Source organism: Lissotriton vulgaris, chromosome 1_1, assembly GCF_964263255.1.
Source record: "Lissotriton vulgaris chromosome 1_1, aLisVul1.2, whole genome shotgun sequence".
Classification (NCBI taxonomy): domain Eukaryota; kingdom Metazoa; phylum Chordata; class Amphibia; order Caudata; family Salamandridae; genus Lissotriton; species Lissotriton vulgaris.
Genome location: NC_141685.1, coordinates 879387622 through 879411144, shown reverse-complemented (window position 1 = coordinate 879411144; position 23523 = coordinate 879387622). Strand labels below are relative to the sequence as shown.

The following is a 23523-nucleotide window of genomic DNA, read 5'->3' as shown; positions in this document are numbered from 1 at the left end:
TCACAAAGGTTGACTGGTCATCTTTCAATTGCTTATTGCTGTATTTAGGTTTTAAACTGGTACCAGTAAGGTGAAATATTTGCCAAACGGTGTTACAATATGTACAAATGACAAAAGAATGAAGCAGTACTACCACAATTTGTGCTGCATTATATGGATTTTTTTGCTGTATACTTTAGTCAGCCCAGACGCATAATTTGGTTGTCCCATGCAGCATAATTCTAGTGGCCCTGATTATAACCCGTGGCACAGGTAAGAAGATTGATGGAATATCTGTCTATCACGTTTGTGATAGAGTTCCTGTCTGCTGAACTCTAAATCAGACCCTAAGCTACTTACCTTCAGTAACGCTCTTTCTGGTGGTTACTCTGTCTAACTGCCGAATCTTCACCCCTCGCCCACCTTCCCATTCTGTGGAGAGGACTTTTTAGAATAACATCCATGAGAAGAATAATGGCTTTCTTTGGAGTTTGGCGGAGGGATTGCTCTGTTCCAAACGTCACTGATATCCCATCTGTCTTTTTACAGGTGCATTATATCCTATGGCACATGTAATAAGGCAGGCGTGATACTCGTCAAGTTTGTGGCTGGGTACCTGCCCACTAAAGTCTAAATCAGGGCCGAAATTACTTCAGGAACACTCTTTCTCCAGTATTAGGGGTGTCTTTCATAGATTCACATGCCTGAATCATTCCCCGTCGTCGGAGTGGGAGTACCACGGTACATAAAAAAGCAATAATATGCCATAAATATGTAGTAAATACCAATATAAACAACAGGAAGTAAAGTAGCCAATGCTACAGTAGAAAAAACTTCCACATCTATGACTATCCCAGTCATTTTGTATTGTCCAAACTACAGCCAATCAGGCGCTAGCACCCACCAGAATGTTCTCTCCAGAGACTCAGGCTCTCAGATTTTCTACCGCACGTCGTGTGAAAGGGAGTCTCCCTGAGCTCTGCTCAGTACTTCTCAACTTTACCAGTGTTTCTTCAGAATTGGAATGTCTTCAAAGTCTCTCTTTAGAGCTTGTGACTCTTGTGGAAAGCTTAGGCTTTTTAAAGAAGATCCCCACAAGAAGTGTATATATTGTCTATACCCTGAACATGAGGTGAAAGACTGTAAAATCTGCAGGACTTTTCCACAGAAGACCCTCAGAGACAGGGAAGGTTGTTTGCTGCTGTGGTTGCAGAAACTGAAAGGAAAGGAGGATGCTCTTTCTGAGGTAGGAAGTGTGGCTTCTATTTCCTCTGTGTCATCAAGAAAGAGAAAGACTGAGGAAAAGAGTTCTTCTCCTGGGGCTAAGATGCAGAAAAAAGTTAAGGTCTCTGACCTGCCTTCTTCTTCTTCTTCTTCTTCAAAGAAAAAGGTTTCTGCACCTTCTACTTCTGGATTAAAATCGCCCCTGAAAAAGTCTGCTAAGCCTGTGTCATCTAAAGGACACTCAGACAAAAAATCACCTCAGATTCAAACCTCGACGACGGACTCATCGTCGACGACGGCTCCGTCGACAGGTCCTGTCTACAGTATTGCATCTACGTCGACGGTTACTTTCTCGTCTCCAAAGCCTCAAATGATAATGACGTCGGCGTCTTCCTCGCTGACGAGGGTGTTTGTTTCGATAAGACCCATCTCGTTGACGACCATCCAACCATCGAGCGTCGACGTTCCTTCGTCGTCGCCGACGAAGATAATGCTGTCGGCGAGCTCATCGTCGACGAAGCTAAGCCCGTCGACGAAGATTTCTCCGTCGACGGATCCCTCGTCGACGAAGACATCCCTGCGGTCGACGAAAAGTTCATCGTCGCCGAAGACGGCACCGTCGATGAAGAATCCTCCGTCGACGACAGATGTACCATCGTCGACGACTTCATCGTCGACGAGAACTTCATCGTCGTCGAGAGCATCGTTGACGAAAACAACCGCGCCACTGATGGCTCCGTCGACGACACAGGTCAAACCTCCGTTGACGATACTGTCAACGATGGGCCCAACGACGCCACTTTTATCATCATGTACAGATATACAGGTGTGGTCTGCTACGTCGCATACTGCTTATGACGCTTCTCAGTCGTCAGGAGCGTCACTACTACAAAGAAGAAGCTCTACATTGCAGCCTCTTTCTCCTTTGAAGTTACCTGACCAGTTACTATATTCAGATGAGGAAGGAGATCAAGACTTTTCTGATGATGATGGCAATTTCAGAGTAGCCAGAAGTCCTTCGGAATTGTTCATCAAGATGCAAGAGGATGATCAGGAGGACGATCAGTTCGTTGCAGCACAAAGGGGTCAAACATCTACACCAATACCTACGGCACAAATGCCAGTAGATCTTATTAATAATTTACAATATATGCTGAGTGATTATTACCGCAGGTTTCCTCCATCAGAGTCTGCAAAATCACGTCCGGCAACTCCAATGACGCAAGAACATGTCTCAATTTCTACAATACTTAGACAATCGTCACTGACGCCAATACCTGAGGCTCACACTAATGACCCTCCATCTCCAGCTCAATCCCAGCATACGTATCAGACAGTTGATGATGATGATGATGATGAGAGAGAGGAAGGGGAAGCTGATGAAGAATCAGAAATGCCGGAGTGGGATAATTATCAGACACAGACCCCATCACCAACTGCTCCTCACACAGCGGATTCACCACCTGTTGACATTGGAGGTTTTCACCTGGTCATGGATAGAGCGACAAAAAGATTTAAGATCGCTATGGAAGTGGCGCAGCAAGACTGTTTTTTATATGATTTTAAAGATCAACCACACAAACAAGTAAGAAAAATCCCAATAATTGACTTTATTTGGAAAGAAGGCATAAAAATCATGTCCACGCCAAATTCTTTACCTCCAGTCATGCCACGGCTGGAGAAAAAATACAGGGCACCCAAGACATCCCCTGCATGCCTTGTTGGACAGGCAAAGATCGAATCTGTAGTTGTGCAGGCGGCACAAAATAGATCTAAAATTCCAGCCTCTCAGGTCAATGCTCCACCGGACAAAGATGGAAGGCGCCTTGACTCTATTGGAAAAAAGGTGTCCACAATGGCTGCGACTACTGTCAGAACAGCAAATTCGCTAGCAACTTTGGCGAGATACGAAAGACAGATGTGGGCAGACATATCTCCATTTTTGGAAAAGTTGCCAGAGCCAGAGAGATCGGAAGCAATGAAAGTGCTTCATGAGGGTGAGTGCGTCTCGGCAGAAATGATCGACACAGCAGTGGATGTCGCGTCCACAGGTTTTAGACAGCTAGCAGGAGCAGCTGTGCTAAGGAGGCAAGGCTGGCTGAAGTCAACTACTTTCAGACAGGAAGTCCAAGCAAAGATCATGGACATGCCCTATGATGGGGAGTATCTTTTTGGGCAACATGTGGACGAAGCCCTGCAGGCCATTAAAAAAGATACAGAAACGGCAAAATCCCTGGGAACGCTACAATTTCGTAGATCGTCCTTTCGTGGCGCCAGAGGACGGGGGTCCTATTCGAATAGAGGCGGATTTTCCCAGCAACGCTCTTACCAGTCCTCACAGAGTAATCAGCGATACCAGCCGTATAGGCAACAAACTTATGGACAACGAGGCAACTATTCACAAGGCAAGAGAAGATCTTCCTACCGGGGGAAAGATTCTGCTAAGAGACATTGAGAACAGTCACCTGTAGCCACCTCTGACAAATATTCCATCAATAGTTGGAGGAAGAATATCCCATTTCTCATTCAATTGGTCAAAGATTACAACAGACAAGTGGGTTCGGGATGTTGTAACCAGAGGTCACGCCTTGAAGTTTATCAAAGTTCCTCCAAATTCACTTCCAAAAGGTCCCCCACCAGCTCGCATCAAGGAGCTTCTGTCCCAAATCAATATTATGATTCGGCAAAGTGCAATCGAGATTGTTCCACAGTTACAGAGAGGAAGAGGCTTCTACTCAAGGTTCTTCCTCATTCTGAAAAAGACAGGGGAATGGCGTCCCATCCTCGATCTGCGCGCCCTCAACAAATATCTCAAAAAGATATCTTTTCGAATGATAACGCTCCAAGAAATCCTTCAGCTTCTGTCCCAAAACGACCATATGGCTTCCCTGGACCTTCAGGATGCCTATTTTCATGTACCGATTCTCCACAGGCACAAAAAATTTCTAAGATTCAGAGTGGCTGGCAGGGATTTTCAGTTCAAAGTTCTCCCGTTTGGACTTCGGTCAGCGCCTCGTGTATCCACAAAGATGTTGGCACCAGTAGCGGCGCATCTTCGTTTAAAAGGCATCCAGATTTTTCCATATCTGGACGACTGCCTTATAAAGGCCAGTTCTTTGAAGACAGCTACTATGCATGTCCAGAAATGTCTCTCACTATTTCAAAACCTGGGATTAACAGTCAATTTCAAAAAATCACACCTTGTTCCATCACAGAGCATATCATTTCTAGGAGCGACATTAGACACTCAGCTCACCCAAGCCTTTGTCTCAAAAGAAAGACAGTACAAGTTTTGCAAGATGGCCCTCGACTTGCAGAAAAGAGAGTACGTTTCAGTAAGGACTTACAAGTCTTTCCTAGGGATGCTATAATCTTGCATCCCTCTCATACCCAATTGTCGTCTGCTCATGCGTCCTTTTCAAGAAGAGCTCAATCTTCAATGGATTTAAGTGACAGGGTCATTCGAAGACAAGATCCACATAACTGGCCGAATGCTAGACGCTCTTGCATGGTGGACACAGACAGGCAATTTGAAAAGAGGACATTCTTTTCTAACGGAAATTCCAGCTTACACCATCACCACAGATGCGTTTCTGGAAGGTTGGGGAGCTCATCTGGAGGGAATGCCAGCCAAGGGCAAATGGAGCAAAGAACAAAAGAGATGGCATATCAACCTTTTGGAGTTGAGAGCAATTTTCCTGGCTTTAAAATCTTTTCAAACAGTGATTCACGGATCAACGGTACTTGTCAGAACCGACAATACAACGAGTATGTATTACCTGAACAAGCAGGGGGGCACAAGATCAGCCCTTCTCTCACAGGAAGCCCAGGAAATATGGAGTTGGGCTTTACATCAAGGGATCACTCTGTCAGCAATACACGTTCCAGGATTGTCCAATGTGCTCGCCGACTCACTCAGCAGGGCGACAACAACAAATCACGAGTGGGAACTTCATCAGGCCACTCTAGACAGAATTTTTCAGGAGTGGGGTCAACCCGAGCTGGACCTGTTTGCGACGAGGCAGAACCGCAAATGCCCACTCTTCGCAAGCAGGTTTCCTCACAAGGAGTCTTGCGGAGAAGCACTCTCGATGAGCTGGTACCAAATATTTGCCTACGCATTTCCACTGATCCCTCTAATTCCCAGAGTCATTCATAAGATGAAACAACAACCTTGCCGTCTGATTCTCATCGCACCCAGGTGGCCTCGCCAGTATGTATTGGTTCACAGAGCTCCTACTTCTATCAGAGTGCAAACCCATACAATTGCGGACTCTGCCGAATCTTCTAACAATGCAGGAGGGTCAAATCTGTCATCCGGACCCAGCCTCCTTGAAGTTAGCAGCTTGGCTCCTCAACACGTCGAATTTGCTCATTTAAATATCCCAGAGCATTGTAAAGAGGTCTTAGCCAATGCCCGAGCACCTGCGACTATAAAGACTTACCAGTTAAAATGGAAAAGGTTTTGTAATTGGTGTCGCGAGGCTCATTTGCATCCACTTCAAGCGAGACCAGAACAAATTTTACCGTTCTTTCTCCAATTGGCTAAGTCTGGTTTAGCCCATTCCACACTGAAGGTGTTCTTAGCGGCCATTTCCAGATTCCGGCAAGATAGGTCTAATTCTCTGTACTCCTCTAGAATAATACAGCAATTCTTTAAAGGTCTGTTCCGTATGTTCCCGCCTGTTCGGCGTCCACCTCCATCATGGTACTGTAGCAGGGTTTCCGTTCTCCCACAGAACTGTGCATAGAGATCTAGAACCTCAGTGAGTTAGGATGATCCAAAACTCATCTCAGTATCAGAAATCCCCTTACCTAGCTAGCTACAGTGTCTCATGGATCATTATGAAATGATCAATGTCTTAGACAAACCAGAACATGATCTTTAGAATACCTCAGGAATCGTGGAACACACGAACACTCTTTCGTTATATAATCATTTCAAACCAAAACTGAGAGTCAAAGAACACACGTGCAAGTTTGAAATATTTATTATTCAATGCAAGGTTCTCAAACGCAGTATCTTGTATAATACCAAAATGCATATTATAAAAATCAGAGTTATCAGCATAGTCACTAATCCATAGTAAGCAAAAGGTGATAGCATGTTACAATGCAAAATCTATAGAAACCTGTATCACCTATATTTTGCGCACCCTATTTAGCATATTATATTATATCTAAGAAGGTCTCATTCGGGTTTTAGCAGGGCGGACCCATACCTCTAAATGTCAGTAGGAGTAGATCACATCAACAGCTACCAGCTCTCTTCATGCGCAGCACCAAGTGTGTTGATTCATTCCCTGTAACTCTATCTTAAACCCGCGTAGAGCCCAATGTTGGCATCAACATTATTAGTGTTATGTCTAATGTGGTGCGAGGATCAGGCCTCCCAGCAACCTTGTGTTAGGTTATTCTTAGAGTGTGCAGCTCTCAGTGTGCAGACAGTTGTACCAAGTGTACCAAGCAAAACTGATAGCATAGTAATAACATATTATTCTCAAATAAATCACATCACCGCTTCTAGGGTGAAAGCGACAACAACAAGTAGGTGTTGTGTGCAAAACTGAAGCCGAAAGAAAAATGGCTGTTAGGCATGTAATACACTCATGCTAACTTAACGCAATATATGTAACGAAGTATCCATATGACACCCCCCCAATGATCCGAGCACCGTCAAATATAAGGGAAAGTCAATACTAAATCAAATACATAAAATGAAAGCCAAGTTCAATAATTTTGAGCTAAAATAAGCTAAAAAAATATGTATGAATGAATATGTATCAATGCCTACAGTGGCCTCAAAAATAAAAAAATAAAAACTTTCGAGATCAAAAGTTATCCGCCAGGTCTCCAAAATATGAAATGTAGGACCAGGTCGCATCAATTCAAATGTCTGTAAGAAAAAACAAGGCACTTATCCGATATCCAAAGTCATGTGCCATATCAATGTCATTATCTGCGACATCTCATGATTGAATTCTCCATCATCCGAACACAGTTCATCCCTCCAATTCAGCAAGGGGAAAGTCATATTCCCTAACAAAGCAATCCTCCCAGTCATCTCACGATTGGACAGTATATGCAAAGTAAGCTGCAACAGCCTCCAGTATGAAATCACTGCCATCATCCGAAAATAGTTCAGCAATCCAATTCAGCAATGGGAAAGAACATACGTGCTCCTCCAGCATCGGATCCTCCTGTAACGTCAGAGGACAACTCGGTGGGTTCACCAGAACGCTGTGTGTCAGAAAGGCATGCGCCGCTGCAGAGATCTCCCATTGACCCAGTACTCCATTTATCGCTGCCAAGGCCATAACTCTTTCGCCAGAACAAATCAACTCGTGAGCCACTACGGGGCGCATTAGCTGATCAAAATCGACGTCAGGAGCGGTCTTCAAGCATAAACACAAATCAATGGCCCAATCGAACTCGCAGCTCAGGCAATGAAACACAGGTTGGACACACGTGAAGTCAGTGAACCGAAATGATAATCTATAAGCCATGCTCAATGCTGCAAGCGGCAATGTTCCATAGTAATTAAGCATCCGATTACGACACAGTGTCAGGAGGCGTTGAACGGCTTCTTGCGCAGGATGGGCATCCATGTTTTATAAAGAAAAACAATAACAAAATGCCCGCAGCCACAGCCAGTAAAACAGGTAGTCCATCAAACAAACTTGAAAAAATAGAATGGAAAAAAGTGGGAAGGATACCAAAAATTTTCTCACAAATGTAGTCACGGGGCCACTGCTAACCAATTTAAAAAAATGTGCGAGCCCAGTCGTGGAAGATGCATTAAAGATCTGGTGCACCAGCTCACAGAAATGAAACGGCAAGTCAGTATTTACAAGTGCCTGCACCTCTGTGCGTGTGTTAGCTATGTGAAGGACATAATTTTCCCGGCCGAACTCAGGGTCACTTGTTTTTGAGACAAAAGGGCCCTTATTCTGCTTAAACCATTGAACTTCGCTTTCAAGGTTGGTATTCGTGGCCAGATGGAGACATCTGAAGACCCATGCGTGGGTGGGTATAAAACGTTTTTGCAACACACCACACGCTCTGATACAGTTACCACATAAGCTACACCAATTAATAACCCACAACTTACCTCGTTGTTTAAAAGCAAATAACTACCATTTGTCAATAATGTAAATGTGGGAACTACTGCTGGAACTGGCGTGCCTTTTAAAACACATGCTAAATTTGGCCGGTCCTGATTACAAGAACCGTGTAACTGGATGTGTCTGCATATTAATGAATGGTCAGGTGACTGTGTGCATTCCTCACCATTAAGATTTACTTCTTTTCCATCCTTCAGACATCTGTATGTGTATGGTAATGACCACGCCTCATGGAGGAATGCATTGCCTAGTGGTTCATATCGTCCTATAGCAATATACCGCATACAATTAGTAAATTTTTATAAAGGAAATGGTAATGTAATTAATCCATGAATAAGCCATGTAGCAGTAGTGGTTTCAGCAACAGAGAAAGGTAAGGATTCTAGCCTCTCAATATGTAACATAGAAAATGATGCATCACGCATTGAAAGCAGGCGTTGCTTTTCAGTCAAATTAAAAGGGGCAAAAAGGGACGAAACGTTCAATGAGCTCCAGGGAACTCGACCAGACTTAAGTGTCTGTAGGGTCCATGCAAACTGCATTACAGAGCGTAATTGATTCTGACCATGGTATAACGTGGACACTTCATCATGCACAATATCAACAACAGAAGAAACAATATTATCCAACAAGTAAATTCTGGAAGAAAGCATGTTAATACTGTTATCGACCACCGCAAGCACTTTTTCCAAATTTGCTTGATCAATAGCTCTCAGGCGTTTAGCTGCCTCAATCTGTGAAAATTTCCAAATTTCATTGTACACAGCATAAATTCAGCGTTTAGACCTACCCTTAGCCGGGCCTTTTATAAAATCATTCAGCTCTATATTCTCATTCAACTGGGACAGATGCAGTTTAACTGCAGCCAAAGTGGAATGTTGTAACCAGTTCTGACACAATTTGCCCACTGAATAAGTAGTAACAGTGTGATCTGTTTCAAAACGGGGATCTGGCCTGATTTGTGTAAAACCTTCAGACAAACCCAAAAAACGACGTTGGCAAGAATCAGAGCTTCTTTGCCACAAAAGCCACCCCTCCGGATCAAAACTGGTAATATTAAAGGAGGAATTGTGCAATAGCGCTTGTACCTCACTTATGGACAATGTAGTGAAATTATTCCAACCTGAATATTCTTCCAAATCAGGGATAGTCGGTGCATTTAATTTTTTAGATGTAGCCAATCCAAAGCATGTTGTTTGGGAAATGGTAGAATTTAAAAACAACATGTGATTCGGGATGAGACATGCACGATGCAAAGCCTCAGTGCCTTGTACCTGCCAATCTTTGGTACCCCAAACCGATTTAAGGTCAATAACCTCCTTCCATAACTCATAGCCATCTATAGCTAACCTGTCTAGAAAGGACTTCGAATACAGCAATTTTGTATCGGTAAGTCTAACTTTGGACATGAATTTCTGTGTCACTTTAAAATAAAACGACTCAGGATTCGATTGATTAAAGTCTGTAAAATAAGAGTATTTTCCCAGAAATGTACTAGAGCTCCCTTGTAAAGGAGCAGGGCAATGTTCCCACTGTGTGTAATTCACAGGAACCCTCCTGGAACTTGTTTTATGTAAGAAATGATTTCCATAATGTTGAAAGCAAAACAAATCACCATAATTGACAGAATCTAAGTACAAATCCTCAGCATCAAAGGCCGCATAATATTTCAAATCAGAGAACAATGCTTCTACGGCCTGAAGATCCCAATCATCAGAACGAATATTTTGTTTAATCACATCCCCCATGTTTACTCTAAGCACATTCGGAACATTAATAACTTCTGTGGGGCCATGAATCTGAAACCTAACCGCATCCCACACAATCCCATCAAGGACAGGCCAAGCAGTAATTTCTACTGTATTTAAGTCTCGTTTTAGTCTGTGTGCTGAATGTGAGGAGGAAAGAGGGGCCAATGTTCCATTAAGGTACCGAATTCCTGTTCTTTCTTTGACATAATGGCCATCGATCAGGCGGAAAAAATAAAACACAAAACCAATTGACATAAAAAGATAAAATGAAAATAGTATCAGCCAAACATAAATCCAAGGTGGAATTAAAAAATGTTTTTTAAATAACGTGGTATATTTTGCAATAGTCGATGGTTTCTTTGAAAGTTCCGAATCAGAGTTAAAAGAGAATCTGGACTGGTTAGCCAAACGAGCTTGTAAATCAGGCATTGATAAATCAGCAGGATATGCATAGGTCAGCTCATCAATGCTAGTAACAGGAATAGTATTTAATAAAGGACTGGATATAGCAGGCATCTCGAGGGACACCTCCTGTTCTGCACCAGATGTAATAGCCAGCACAGAGTGCCTCACCATGGAAGGACAGGATACAGCCGGTGTCATGCTATGAAGAATCGGCCACCCTGTGTGCCTTGACATTGTCAATAGAAATAAATCTGTTCTCCTTACGACCTGTAAGTGGTGGTAATATGACTGTTCTTGTGCCCTTCACTCCAAGAACTCGAACCTGAGCTCGATATGAGGGACCAAACTCTTTCTTGTTATCGATCTTCTCACGAACCAGTTCTCCAACTTGGGGTAGCCAGCCAACTACCGGGATCTGCAAAGCATCATCCGACGTGGAGGGCAAGTGTTCCTTAGCAAGACTGTCTCTGGTCTTTTGTAGATCCTGTAAAACATTGCAATGTTCATCTACGTCAAAGGCCGCGGCCTGGGCCTGGCAGTCTAAACCATCGAGGTCAGGGACGTACATCTTGATACCAAAGAGCATTTCGTATGGGGTCCGCCCACCCAGAGACCTTCTAGGGAGATTATTAAGCGCACGCTACACGCCATAGAGGTGGGCAAGCCAGTTTCTGCCAGTGCCTATAACTCGAGCTGTCAAAGATTGCTTTAAGTCACGGTTCATTCGTTCAACTACACTATTGCCCTCAGGCTTGTAGGGACTCGAAAACTTGACTTGGACCCCCAACGAAACCATAGCATCCTTGTACGCCTTAGAGGCGAAAGCCGGACCCTGGTCCGAATGGAAAGTACCACAGGCAAAAATTCCCACAAAGACTCGCAAATCCTTGATGACAGTTCGTGAATCAGCGCTCCGATGTGGCCAGACCCACACAAAGCGTGTGCATGAGTCAACTGCTACTAAGATGTATTTATACGCAGTATCAGAAGAAAGAGGACCGCAGTGATCCAAATAAACGCAACCAAGCGGTTTATTAGAGATGTACAACTGTGTCTGAGGCGGACGCGCAGCAGCTGAAGGCTTAATCTGCTGGCAAATGTCACACAGAAGGACATAATCGCGCGTCTGTTTGTACAGTCCCCGCCACCAGAACCTTTGTTGTAGCTGATTTACAGTGGCTGAGACGCCCGCATGCGCAGACGCCACACCTTCATGAGCCGCTGTAATCAGAGAAGCCCTGCGATCCGAGTTGGGAACTAGACGTTCGCCAACTCCAGGAATTTTCACATAAGGAACCTTATCGGGACTTAAGTGGTATGTGTACTTCGAAGGGAACCCCGCAGGATATTTACCTCCCTTCTCCGTGGCAGCAACAGCCGCCAAGATGTCATCATCTATTTTGCTTTTGGACCTTGTGACTGCTGCAACTAAGAATTTTGATACCGCAGACTTCGCTGCCTTATCAGCAAGCGAATTTCCAACAGCGTGGACCCCCACGCGCTGATGGCCGAGAGTATGAATCACAAACACGAGCGGCAGCTTCTCTTTAAGTTCCGCCACTCGGACCCAGATCATTTTATGTTTTATTGTGCTACCTTTGGAATCACGAAAATCATTCTGAATCCAAAAGAACAAGTTCTCATTGTAAGACTGGACACAGTAGTAAGAATCACTTACGATTAAAGTTGTCACACTAGGATCAGCGTACTCCAATGCGAGCATCAGAGCACGAAGCTCTGCTAATTGTGCGGTGCAGTCCCCTAGTGTTTGCGTGTGCACGACACTGGACTTGAACTCATCGTTCACCATGGCACCGACCACAATGGCGCATGCGGAAACGTAGGCATGTTTAGAGCCATGCGCAACCTGCGCCGAACCATCAGTGTAAATGATACAATGGAAATCCTCCAACGGCCGCATCGCTAAAGGAGCAGGATGAACAAATTCATACTGTAAATACTCCTGCGACCGCAAAGCGGCGTCAAAAATAAACGTGACATCCTGGGATGTCAAGGATGTAGCCCACTGAATCCACCGAGGGTGCAAAGCTTTAGAATTTGGTACACTGGCTTTCGTGACTGCCTCCAAGGCAGGACACGGGGTAACAACCAACATGCGTTTTCCTTGTGACAGGGCACGTTCCTTAAGAATTGCCATCTGTACAGCCGTTAAAACTTTCGCCACAGTTGAAAAACGCAGTTCAGCCGAAGTGTACAAGTGTGACTTATAAGCAATAGGTACTGTATCCCCTTCATTAAAAGTCAGGTACGTGAAACCCACCGCCCCAGGGATAATTCTTATCACTAGGTTGGTCTGGTTATCACGAGTCTGTAAGTAATCAGACGCAAGCAAATCCGCCTGCAGTGACTGCAGAATCGCCGAATGCTCAGGCAGCCAGCATTATTTGGAAAAAGATGGTTGTATCAAAGCATACAAAGGCTTGATACGCTGGGCATATTCCGGAATGTAAGTCCTCCCGAAATTTAAAAAACCCAGTAAAGACTGTACTTTTTTCAGCGTTGTCGGAGAGCGCAACTGCGCGCACTTCTCCAGGAAGTGAGGAGCCAACCCCTTTCCTTCGTGGTTAAGTTCATAACCCAGAAACAACACTGTGTACTCCGCAATGTGTAATTTTGCAAAGTTAAACTTGTAACCCATGTCTGCAAAGTTACAAATTATGCTGTTTACTCGACACAGATGCTCCCAAAGATCGTTGTCTGTGAGATAAATGTCATCCACATAAGAACAAGCAACTGGATCGAAGCTCTCCAAAAGAGAGACTATGCGAGCGGAAAATACTCCAGGACTATTCTTATAGCCCATTGGGAGTCGATTAAACATTTTTTGTACACCGCCGCACGTAAAACTGGTCCATTGGGAACTTGGACCATCTAATCTGTGTGCATAAAAACCATTGGAAATGTCAAGCGTGGTTTTGAACCGTTTACGCTCAAGACTATTCACTAGGGCAGAGCCGTGAGTATTCTGTACTGCACAGTTATGGCAATGCGAGTTCAAATGCCGATAATCCAAAACCAGACGATATGAGCCGTCCGGCTTGTTCACAGTAAAAAGGGGGTTATTCATTGGTGACACACACGTTTCAATTACACCTTGATATTCCAATTGTTCAAGGATAGCCGCGACAGAAGCTTCAGCTTCACGCCGTATGGGATACTGAGGTTGTGGCTGCGGCTGAGACCGTAAAGGAATCTCATGGCTAGGGGACAATTTATCCCAGCCACACTGATTTCGGTACACAGCCGGCGCAAGCGCCAGAGCCCACTCTTCTGCAAAATGCAGCGCTTCCACTCTCGATACAGTGTGCGCGAAACTGGGGAGGATCACCTCCTCCCCTCGCGGAGCTGCGAGAACAAAAGGTGGGGGCCAGTCAGCCTCCGAAAGTAAAATGTCATACGTAGACGAAAGATTTTCCCAAAATACCCCTTTTACAGTTCGCTGCATGTCACCTTCCATCAACAGGACAATTTCAAAAAGACGTTCAGGGGGAGCAACATGTGTATCAGCCGTTTCAATCACAACATAAGTGTCAGTCGCTGTCACCTTCAACAGTGGACGGAGGGCCTCTCTCACTATGGTAATCTCCGCCGCGCTGTCCAGCAAGGTCAGAGCCCACGTCAGATTCCGAAGCCGCGTTCTCACTATCTGGGGCATATCGATGCGCCGTTAAGGCTGCGACCTTCTTCTTGGCAAACTGCGATCTCTTGGGCGTAGAGTCGTCCTGCTGTTCTCCTTCACCTCGCGGGCGGGGCTGACCACGTCCTTGCTGGCCACCCCTGCCCCTGCCGCCCCCTCCACCACCGGTTGACGGAGCCGATGAGTCCTGAAAGGAACGAGGAGAGCGTTGGTCAGAAGCCTGAAATCTTACAGGCGATTTAATCGTCGCGCGATCGCGCAAATCATAAACTCGATCCGACTGCGCAGGCAGCGAAGGCGCAGGACTAGAAACCTGTGTCTGCTGTTGTTGTTGGTGCTGCTTACCCTGATTCTGCTTTTTCGGCCAATTTTGTTTTTTGGACTTGGGTTGACCACCCGTTTCCGAAGACTGTCCCTGGGGCTGTTTCTTCTCCTTTTCAGAAAAAGCCTTTACACCCTTAGAAGTGCGGCCAACCATTTTATAAGCCGCCACAATAATCCTTGCTAACTGACGGGGTTTATCGGCATCGGGAACTAACGCCAGAGCATTGGCCACCTGAAAGTTCACTGCATCTCCCTTGACATTCGCAAGGATTAGTTCGCAAACCACATCAAAGGAGCCACTCAGGCGCATACCCAATTCAACCGCCGACTCTGGTCCGTGATCATCTTGAACACGTTTAAGGACCGCAGACAGGTTGGACACAGTCGGGGTGCCATAGCACCTCGAATAAACCGCTGCAAAAGTCTTACCCCATGTTTCACAGTCAACAAGTTCAGGGGCTAAATCTTTCGGTAAACTGAGCGTAAGAATCCGGTGTTTTTCACCAGGAGTCGTATTAGGAAACACAGCCTCCAGCTGGTCGAATTTCTCGGCAAGCCAGAAAGGAAAATCATCCTTATCCTGGGGCTTCTTGCCCATCACGGAATTCACCATGACAGGACTGATTTTCAAACCAGCCTGTTCCGCTCGAAGCTGCGCACCCGCAGGGGCTGCGCCATGAACATTACGACCAATGTAATGAACAAGCGCCCTAATCACTTCAACCGCGACTTCATGAAGACGCCGCAGGTCACCCACATTACAAGTGGCGCGATTAGGATGAGGAGTAAATCCACCCAAAGCGGGCCAACTTGTGCCCGGAATGGACAAAGGACCTAACCTCGGAGTGGTCAAAGAATGGGGTAGGGCTCCACCAAACCAAACTCCGTGCTGCCAAACATCTATAGGTACTTCCAGTGCCCTGTACGGAGCATAAGCCACCGGTACTGCCGAGGCAGTGTATGAATGGAACACACCAGAATTAGCGTCCACTGCCGGAAATGTCACCCATGAATAAAATAATTCGTACGGGTACGCATGTTCCGCACTCACCACTAGAACCACAGCTAAGCCATCCACAGGGACATTATATGCCCGCAAGTGGTCACGAACCGCAATGCGGCTATGCTGCGGGATGTCCACGGCCATGTTAGCACAGGAAGAGAAAAAGACAAAGAACACTTTGTAGCACAACTGGGTAGTAAGTCAAAGAAACCGTTTTAGAAGAATTCAAGCTTGAAAAGACCTATTTTAAAAATAGGTAGGTTTTTCCGACACCACAGTTTTCCGGAAACGGGAATGAAGGTGTTAAGGTTTGAATGATATACTACTCGAGTGTCATGATATAAGGCCAACAACGTACGGGCGCCATGTAGCAGGGTTTCCGTTCTCCCACAGAACTGTGCATAGAGATCTAGAACCTCAGTGAGTTAGGATGATCCAAAACTCATCTCAGTATCAGAAATCCCCTTACCTAGCTAGCTACAGTGTCTCATGGATCATTATGAAATGATCAATGTCTTAGACAAACCAGAACATGATCTTTAGAATACCTCAGGAATCGTGGAACACATGAACACTCTTTCGTTATATAATCATTTCAAACCAAAACTGAGAGTCAAAGAACACACGTGCAAGTTTGAAATATTTATTATTCAATGCAAGGTTCTCAAACGCAGTATCTTGTATAATACCAAAATGCATATTATAAAAATCTGAGTTATCAGCATAGTCACTAATCCATAGTAAGCAAAAGGTGATAGCATGTTACAATGCAAAATCTATAGAAACCTGTATCACCTATATTTTGCGCACCCTATTTAGCATATTATATTATATCTAAGAAGGTCTCATTCGGGTTTTAGCAGGGCGGACCCATACCTCTAAATGTCAGTAGGAGTAGATCACATCAACAGCTACCAGCTCTCTTCATGAGCAGCACCAAGTGTGTTGATTCATTCCCTGTAACTCTATCTTAAACCCGCGTAGAGCCCAATGTTGGCATCAACATTATTAGTGTTATGTCTAATGTGGTGCGAGGATCAGGCCTCCCAGCAACCTTGTGTTAGGTTATTCTTAGAGTGTGCAGCTCTCAGTGTGCAGACAGTTGTACCAAGTGTACCAAGCAAAACTGATAGCATAGTAATAACATATTATTCTCAAATAAATCACATCACCGCTTCTAGGGTGAAAGCGACAACAACAAGTAGGTGTCGTGTGCAAAACTGAAGCCGAAGGAAAAATGGCTGTTAGGCATGTAATACACTCATGCTAACTTAACGCAATATATGTAACGAAGTATCCATATGACAGTACTTGAATGTGGTACTTTCTCAGCTCATGCGTCATCCTTTTGAGCCCATTCATAAGGTGGATCTGAAATTCCTTTCTTGGAAAGTGGCACTTCTGTTGGCTTTAACGTCAGCGAGAAGAGTCAGTGACATTCAAGCTTTCACCATCAAAGCCCCTTATATGCAGTTTACTTCTAATTCAGTTGTACTTCGCACAAATCCAAGATACATACCAAAAGTCCCATCTGACTTTCACTTTAATGAACTGGTGTGTTTAAAGACATTCTTTCCTAATCCACAAACGACAGCAGAAAGATCTTTACATTCTCTGGATATCAAGAGATGCCTCAAATTTTACCTTCAGAGAACGGCTACATTGCGTAAGACAGATCAGCTTTTTGTAGCATATGGCAAAATGCGACAAGGACACGCAGTAACTAAACAGACTATAGCTCGTTGGGTGTCTTCAGCAATTGGTTTGTGTCATCAGCAAGCAGGAAAACCACTACAATCCTTGCCTAGAGCGCATTCTACAAGAGCAGTCTCGTCATCAACGGCCCTCTTTGCTGAAGTGCCTCTGCACCACATATGCAGAGCGGCAACTTGGTCCAGCACACATACTTTCAGCAAGCACTACTGCCTGGAGAGCAGCAGCGATGCAGATACTTCGGTGGGAAGAACAGTGTTGCGCAATCTTTTTAACACCTTGGCTGCTAGAGCAATTTTCCTCCGGTGCTGAATTGTTGGAAAGCCCCTTGTTCATGACGAGCTCAGCTCGTCATCAGCACAGCTCCACTGTGCCTCATGACGAGCTGAGCTCGTCATGAGCATCGAAGGGGTTAAATAAGGCGAGCCTCTGTTTTGCCCTCCTCCTCTATGCTTTCTTAGACGCCTATGTTATGTTTATATATTATTGTACCATTGTCATATGCATGATAATACAAGATAGCGTCTAAGAGCAAAGGAATGTTGTACTGCTATTTACTCTGATTCAGGCATGTGAATCTATGAAAGACACCCGTAATACTGGAGAAGAACAATAGTTACTTACCTGTAATCTGTGGTTCTCCAGTATTGGTGTCTTTCATAGATTCACATGCAACCCGCTCACCTTCCCCTCAGAGGTTTTTAGGCTATTTTGGTTTACCTACACTCCTCGCGAGAAAATCTGAGAGCCTGAGTCTCTGGGGAGTACATTCTGGTGGGTGCTAGCGCCTGATTGACTGTAGTTTGGACAAACAAAATGACTGGGATAGTCATAGATGTGGAAGTTTTTTCTACTGTAGCATTGGCTACTTTACTTCCTGGTTTGTTTATATTGGTATTTACTACATATTTGTGGCATATTATTGCTTTTTTATGTACCGTGGGACTCCCACTCCGACGACGGGGAATGATTCAGGCATGTGAATCTATGAAAGACACCAATACTGGAGAACGACAGATTACAGGTAAGTAACTTCTTGTGGATGCCCCATCTCACTTCAGATTTCTGCCTTTCTGGTCTGTGGAAGAAACCTTTCGGAGTAATAAGGTACAACATTATTTTTTGCATACTGCCAGTTCAGTTTGTCAGCCACACAGAGAGTGGAAAAGAACAGTGATTAAACTGACGTCAGCGTGCGGGATGGCGCCTGCATGCAGTTCATTGTCACTAGGTTCAGTAGTGGGATGGTATTTCAATGGAGGCCAATGGCGCCATACTCCAATGCACTGAAGTTATTTAAAGAGTTTCTGGATCAAGTCTGCTTCCTGGGGAGATTAACAAAGTGAGGATTCTGTGGTTAGAGTATGCCCCAGAAAGATAGTTACCAAAGATAATAAACTTCTTTTTTCATTCTTGGTGAATGATTTTGGGGTCTTCATCTGGGCAGTGTCATTGAATATACGTAAAAGACAGGGACTGCTGTGTGACTTTCTGATGATTTTTCAAGTACTCTGGACAAAAATATACTTACTACATTCTCACCATCTACATTGGAGAAATGTGAGACACAGCATCCGTCTACAGTGGCCTGTTTAGAACCACAAAACTCCACACAAGAATTTCGACAAGTAGTAATCACTTCTCGGTTGTCATTGGACGCTGTCCTGATGTTGACTACAAAACACTGTTGATAGTTTCATGTTTTGGAATACCCAAAATGAGATCAATTTATTTAGCATTTACTGATGTGGGGGTATATTATGGCTCCATTCTAATATTGTACAGCCAGGTCTGGGGTTCTGAGGCTGGCAGATGCAGAAGGTAAAATTTGCATTTGGGGATCACTAACTGGTGGTGTTGAAATTAGAGACGTGCCAACATATCTAAGGTACAGTTGGGGCTGTGGATCAAAGACTGGCAGGTGCTCAAGATAGTGGTGGAAGTACTGGAGATCAGAGGCTATGTTCTGAAAACAGACGCAGGGGCTGGAAATCTGTGGCCAGTGGGTGCTAAAGATAGGGTATGGGGATAGGGAACTGAGGCCCACACTTTTTGCAGGTATAAGTTGGGGCTGGTGATTGGAGGATGGTCGGTGCTGAAGGTAGAAACTGGTGCTTTCTATTAGTGTTGGTGGGTGTTGAAGGTAGAGGTGAGGATGGGGATCAGAAGTGGCAGGTGCTGAAAGTAGATGTGGGACGAGGGCTCTGGGAACTGGTGTGTCCTGAAGGTGCAGGCAGGCCATGTGGATCAAAGACTAAAGCGCTTTTGGTAGAGGCGGAGTTTTGGGTTCAGAGGCTAGCAGGTGCTGAAAGTAGAGGCGGGCTGTAGGGATCAAAGTCCATTGCAGGCTGAAGGTAGAGTCTAGGGCTGGGGACCAAGAGGTCAGTGGTTGCTGAATGTGGAAGGTTGGGGTGGTGATTAGAGTTGGTGGGTGCTGAAGGTAGAATCAGTGGCTGGAGATGAAAGACAGGTGGGTGCTGAAGGTAAGACACAGGCCTGTTATTGTAAGCCACTACACTCTTATGGTAAAGGAGGGGGCTGGGGATTAAGGGCCGGCGTGTGCTGAACCAAGAGGTAGGGCTTAGGGATCAGTGATTGGCTGGTGTGGAAAACTAGGGCCAGCAGTGGCTGAAGGTAGGATCAGACCTTGTAGGCCCTTGGCAATTGTGAAGGAGGATCGAGGACTGATAGTTAATGAAGGAAGGGGATAACAATGGGTAGGGTTGGGGTCCAGGAATTGGCGCAGTCCTGAAGAGTGGTATGGAGGTTAGTGAGGAGTGGCTAAAAACTTGGTTGGTGGGTGTAGACTTTCCAGTTGAAGAGCACCATAAAGGCAATTGCTGGAACAGCTCTCCCCTTCCAGTAGAGTGATGCCATAGAGACTAGTGTTGTATTGGAGGGTTTTTGTAGCCCATTCAAGGACAATCTGTACTCATTTTCTGCTTGACTCCCATCCTGCCAGCTCAGACTGCCTCTCTCCTTCCCTAGGAGAATACAAAGATTGAAGTGTTTGTGCGACCTCTTGAGTGGGACTCCTATGCTATTGTCTTCTTCAACCGCCGAGTGGGACGACCTTTCCTGTACAACTGCACTCTGGCCAGACTAAACATCCGGAAGTCCAAGCTGTACCAGGTCAGATGCAAAAGGAGTGGCTTGGGGCTGTATGCTAGTGGGTGCAAAGGAAAGTGTGAAAGTGGTCTCACAAAGAGGGGCACATGAATGTTGGAAGCCAAAGGTATGGGCTAAAAGATACCAAGCATATGTGTGGTACACTATGTACAGTGACACCCTAAGGGTACTATCCAAAGAGGGGAAGCAAAAGGCATGGTGCTAAAACGTGCAAGCAAAGGGTTGTTTAAAAAAAGGTAACAAAGTGAAAAGTCATAAACTGGGTACAAAAGGAGTTGAGCACAAGTCTGTGTGCTAAAGAAGGTACGCAAATAGTGATTTACTAAAGAAAGAAAAGATAGGTGATTAAAAGGGGGTTCACAGAGCAAGCTAATAATGGTAGAGTGCTTAGGACACTAGTTGAAAGTAGGTGAGCCAACAGCTTTGTACCAACAAAGGCAAGTAAAGAGCATTGACAGCAGACTAGCAGGGTTGATGGTATGGTTTGCCAACCATAGTATACGTGTTGAAAACCAATAAAATTCTCTTTACAATTAAAAAGGAAAGAGCATTGAGATTGGGACCCTCAAAATGGTGTGATGCCATTAGCCACTTACATGTGGACGAGCAGTACTCTAACTGTATATCAGATTAGTGCCTTTGCTATTTTCCCACCCGCTGTGAGATTCTTTTGTGCAATTTCTCCCAGATGAGGTGGGCAATTCCCAGTTTCAAGCACATTTGACTTGTCTAAATAGCATGTCATCATCTGGGTGCGACAGTTTAGCAGTGGGGTTTATTAGACGGTAGAAAATGGACATGGGATGCACTGGAATAGGAGGAAGTGACTTGCGGATGGTCCAGACCCTCTTTCTGAGGCTGGGCATAGGGCTGGCTGAAGGGGAACTGAGCTTCTGGTGAGCCAAAACTCCAGCTGTAAGGAGTTTCTCCTTGTGTTATGACCACATGCAGGCCCTGCCACGGTGGCTGTCTCTCTCCTCAGCTGCCGCACAGCACCTCTCCCAACATTTTCAGGCTACGCTGACTCTTCCGGGGAGGCAGAATTCTTTAACCCTAACCTTATATTTACTACGTCCATATAAAATATATATAGACCACTTTAGAGGTGATTTAGGGGAAATGTCTCTATTTTTTCCTTTTTGCTGAATTATATTCCAGAGCATTGCTTGACGTCCTGTTCCAATTTGGAACTTGGCACTGCCTCTGAGGATATGAGGCCTTTTCTTCGAACTAAGAAGACTCTACGTGTCGCCCGGAAGACCTCAGCATGACATCAGTCCTAGCTCAGGATTTGTACAGTTTCAGAGTGTAGCCTTAAGGACCCCCGGATACCGTGGCTGGGACAATGTGGTGAAGCGGTTCCATGGTTTAGAGCATATGTGCTATATAGTTGCTGTTAATGCATCTGCACAATTTAAAATGTTAACTTTACAATAGTACAACCAACTTCTTGTTTGTCCACAGAGTGACGATGTAAGTAGAAAAATCAATTGTGTCTTGATGATGATATGTATAGGATTATTTGTATCATTTTGTTAGATAGCAACAATTTTTACAATGTCAGAAAATCCAGGTGTCGATATATCATTTAAGTAAATGGGAAGCGGTGTCCAGAATAATTACCAAACTCTAAGGTCTATACCTGGTTTTGAGAGGCTCTTTCTCGGGCTATGCTTGATTTGTCTACTGGGTGGTAGTCTATGGTTGTTGGGTCACAATGACGATTGGCATGTGTGGGGGTACTAAAGCAAGGTGAGCAGAACTTTGCAGTATGTGAGCAAATGGCTTTTTACTAATATAGGCAAACAAAGGATGGTTAGCTGTGGGTGATGAACAAATATGTATTATGTAAGTAAAGCGTGCAAAGGTCTGTGTGCTAGTGCGAGCCAACGGTAGCACATGAAGCAGGGCATGTAAATGGCAGCAAAAGGAAGGAAGCAAAAAAAGGCAAGCAAATGACAGTACACTAAGGGAATCGCATGAAAGGAGATAAGAGAAAGTTAGAGACTAATGTAGGCATGCGAAAGGCAGTGAATAAAGAGATTCTGACAATGTAGTGCATTAAGTGAGGTGACTATAGGGCTGCAGCAATGGGATGGCAGCATAGGTCTAAGGTTAGTGTGCAAACAGTTCGCATGAGAGGATCATGCAAATGAATGTGAGCAAAGTTGGAGTATTAAAAGTGAAGGAAGGTTAATGCATTGAACAGAGTAATTGAATGGTGTCAGTAGAAAGCCAGAATACCTTCGATCAACCCAAAAAAGGAATTGGTGCAATGCCCTAGAGACAGGACTCTCAGGGTTCTGGGCTGGTCCTCCAGGAGGAACTTCACGTCCGGATCACATACCCTGAAAAGAACATCACATCTGAGCATTTGTGACCAGGAAGTGATATCACCCATGAACCCTGACATCAGAAGGACTTGTGATTAGGATGTAACACCACCCATGAACCCTGACCTTGGAAGACCCATGTAACCAGATACCAGGATGTGTTGTCACCCATTAGCCCTGGCTGTGGAAGGCCATGAGACCAGGGTATGATGTCACACATGGTTCTTAGTCCTGAAGGCCATGTGGCAAGGATGTGATAACACTAGGTCTTCTGACCTTAGAAGGCCCTCTGATCAAGAAGTGAAACCATTAGGCCTTCTGAATCTTAAGCAGGCGAAACACACTAGTAAAGCCCTTGCGTTGTAACCCCACCTTTCCAGGTACCTATAAGAGGGGACCCCTCTAATGTTACTTTAAGGTCAGGGAAGAGAGGGGAGAGAAAAGCACACAATAGTAAAGAAGTTCCCTCAAGACCTATATACTTTTCATTATAAACATAGTTTACATAAATGTACTTTATTCATGCACAACAATAACAAGTAGAACTAGTAAACTTAATTTTCATTTCAGAATTTTATTTCATCATTCTTTTGTATATCATTTGTACTTCTTGTATGATCCAGGGTTTGTTTTTTCCTTCAATTCTGTGTATGTTGTAATATGTATTTTTCACAAAACAATATATACCAAAAAAAAGATGAAAATATTTTTAAGAAATGAAAATAAATAAATAAAAAATTATGAATTTATAAGAAGTACAAATGATATACAAAAGAATGATGAAATAAAATACTGAAATGAAAATGAAGTTCACTAGTTCTACTTATTGTTGTGCATGAATAAAGTAAATGTATGTAAACTATGTTTATAATGAAAAGTA

General features: G+C 44.5%; 1 protein-coding gene across 1 annotated transcript in view; it reads left to right on the top strand.

Annotated features, from left to right (window-relative positions):
- The window catches only part of NAGA (alpha-N-acetylgalactosaminidase), a 509595-nt gene that overhangs the window by 450860 nt on the left and 35212 nt on the right, over positions 1-23523 (top strand). The window contains exon 7 of the mRNA XM_086958456.1: positions 20170-20313. Coding sequence (XP_086814582.1) covers positions 20170-20313 — 144 coding nt within the window. The remainder of the gene's footprint in view (positions 1-20169; positions 20314-23523) is intronic.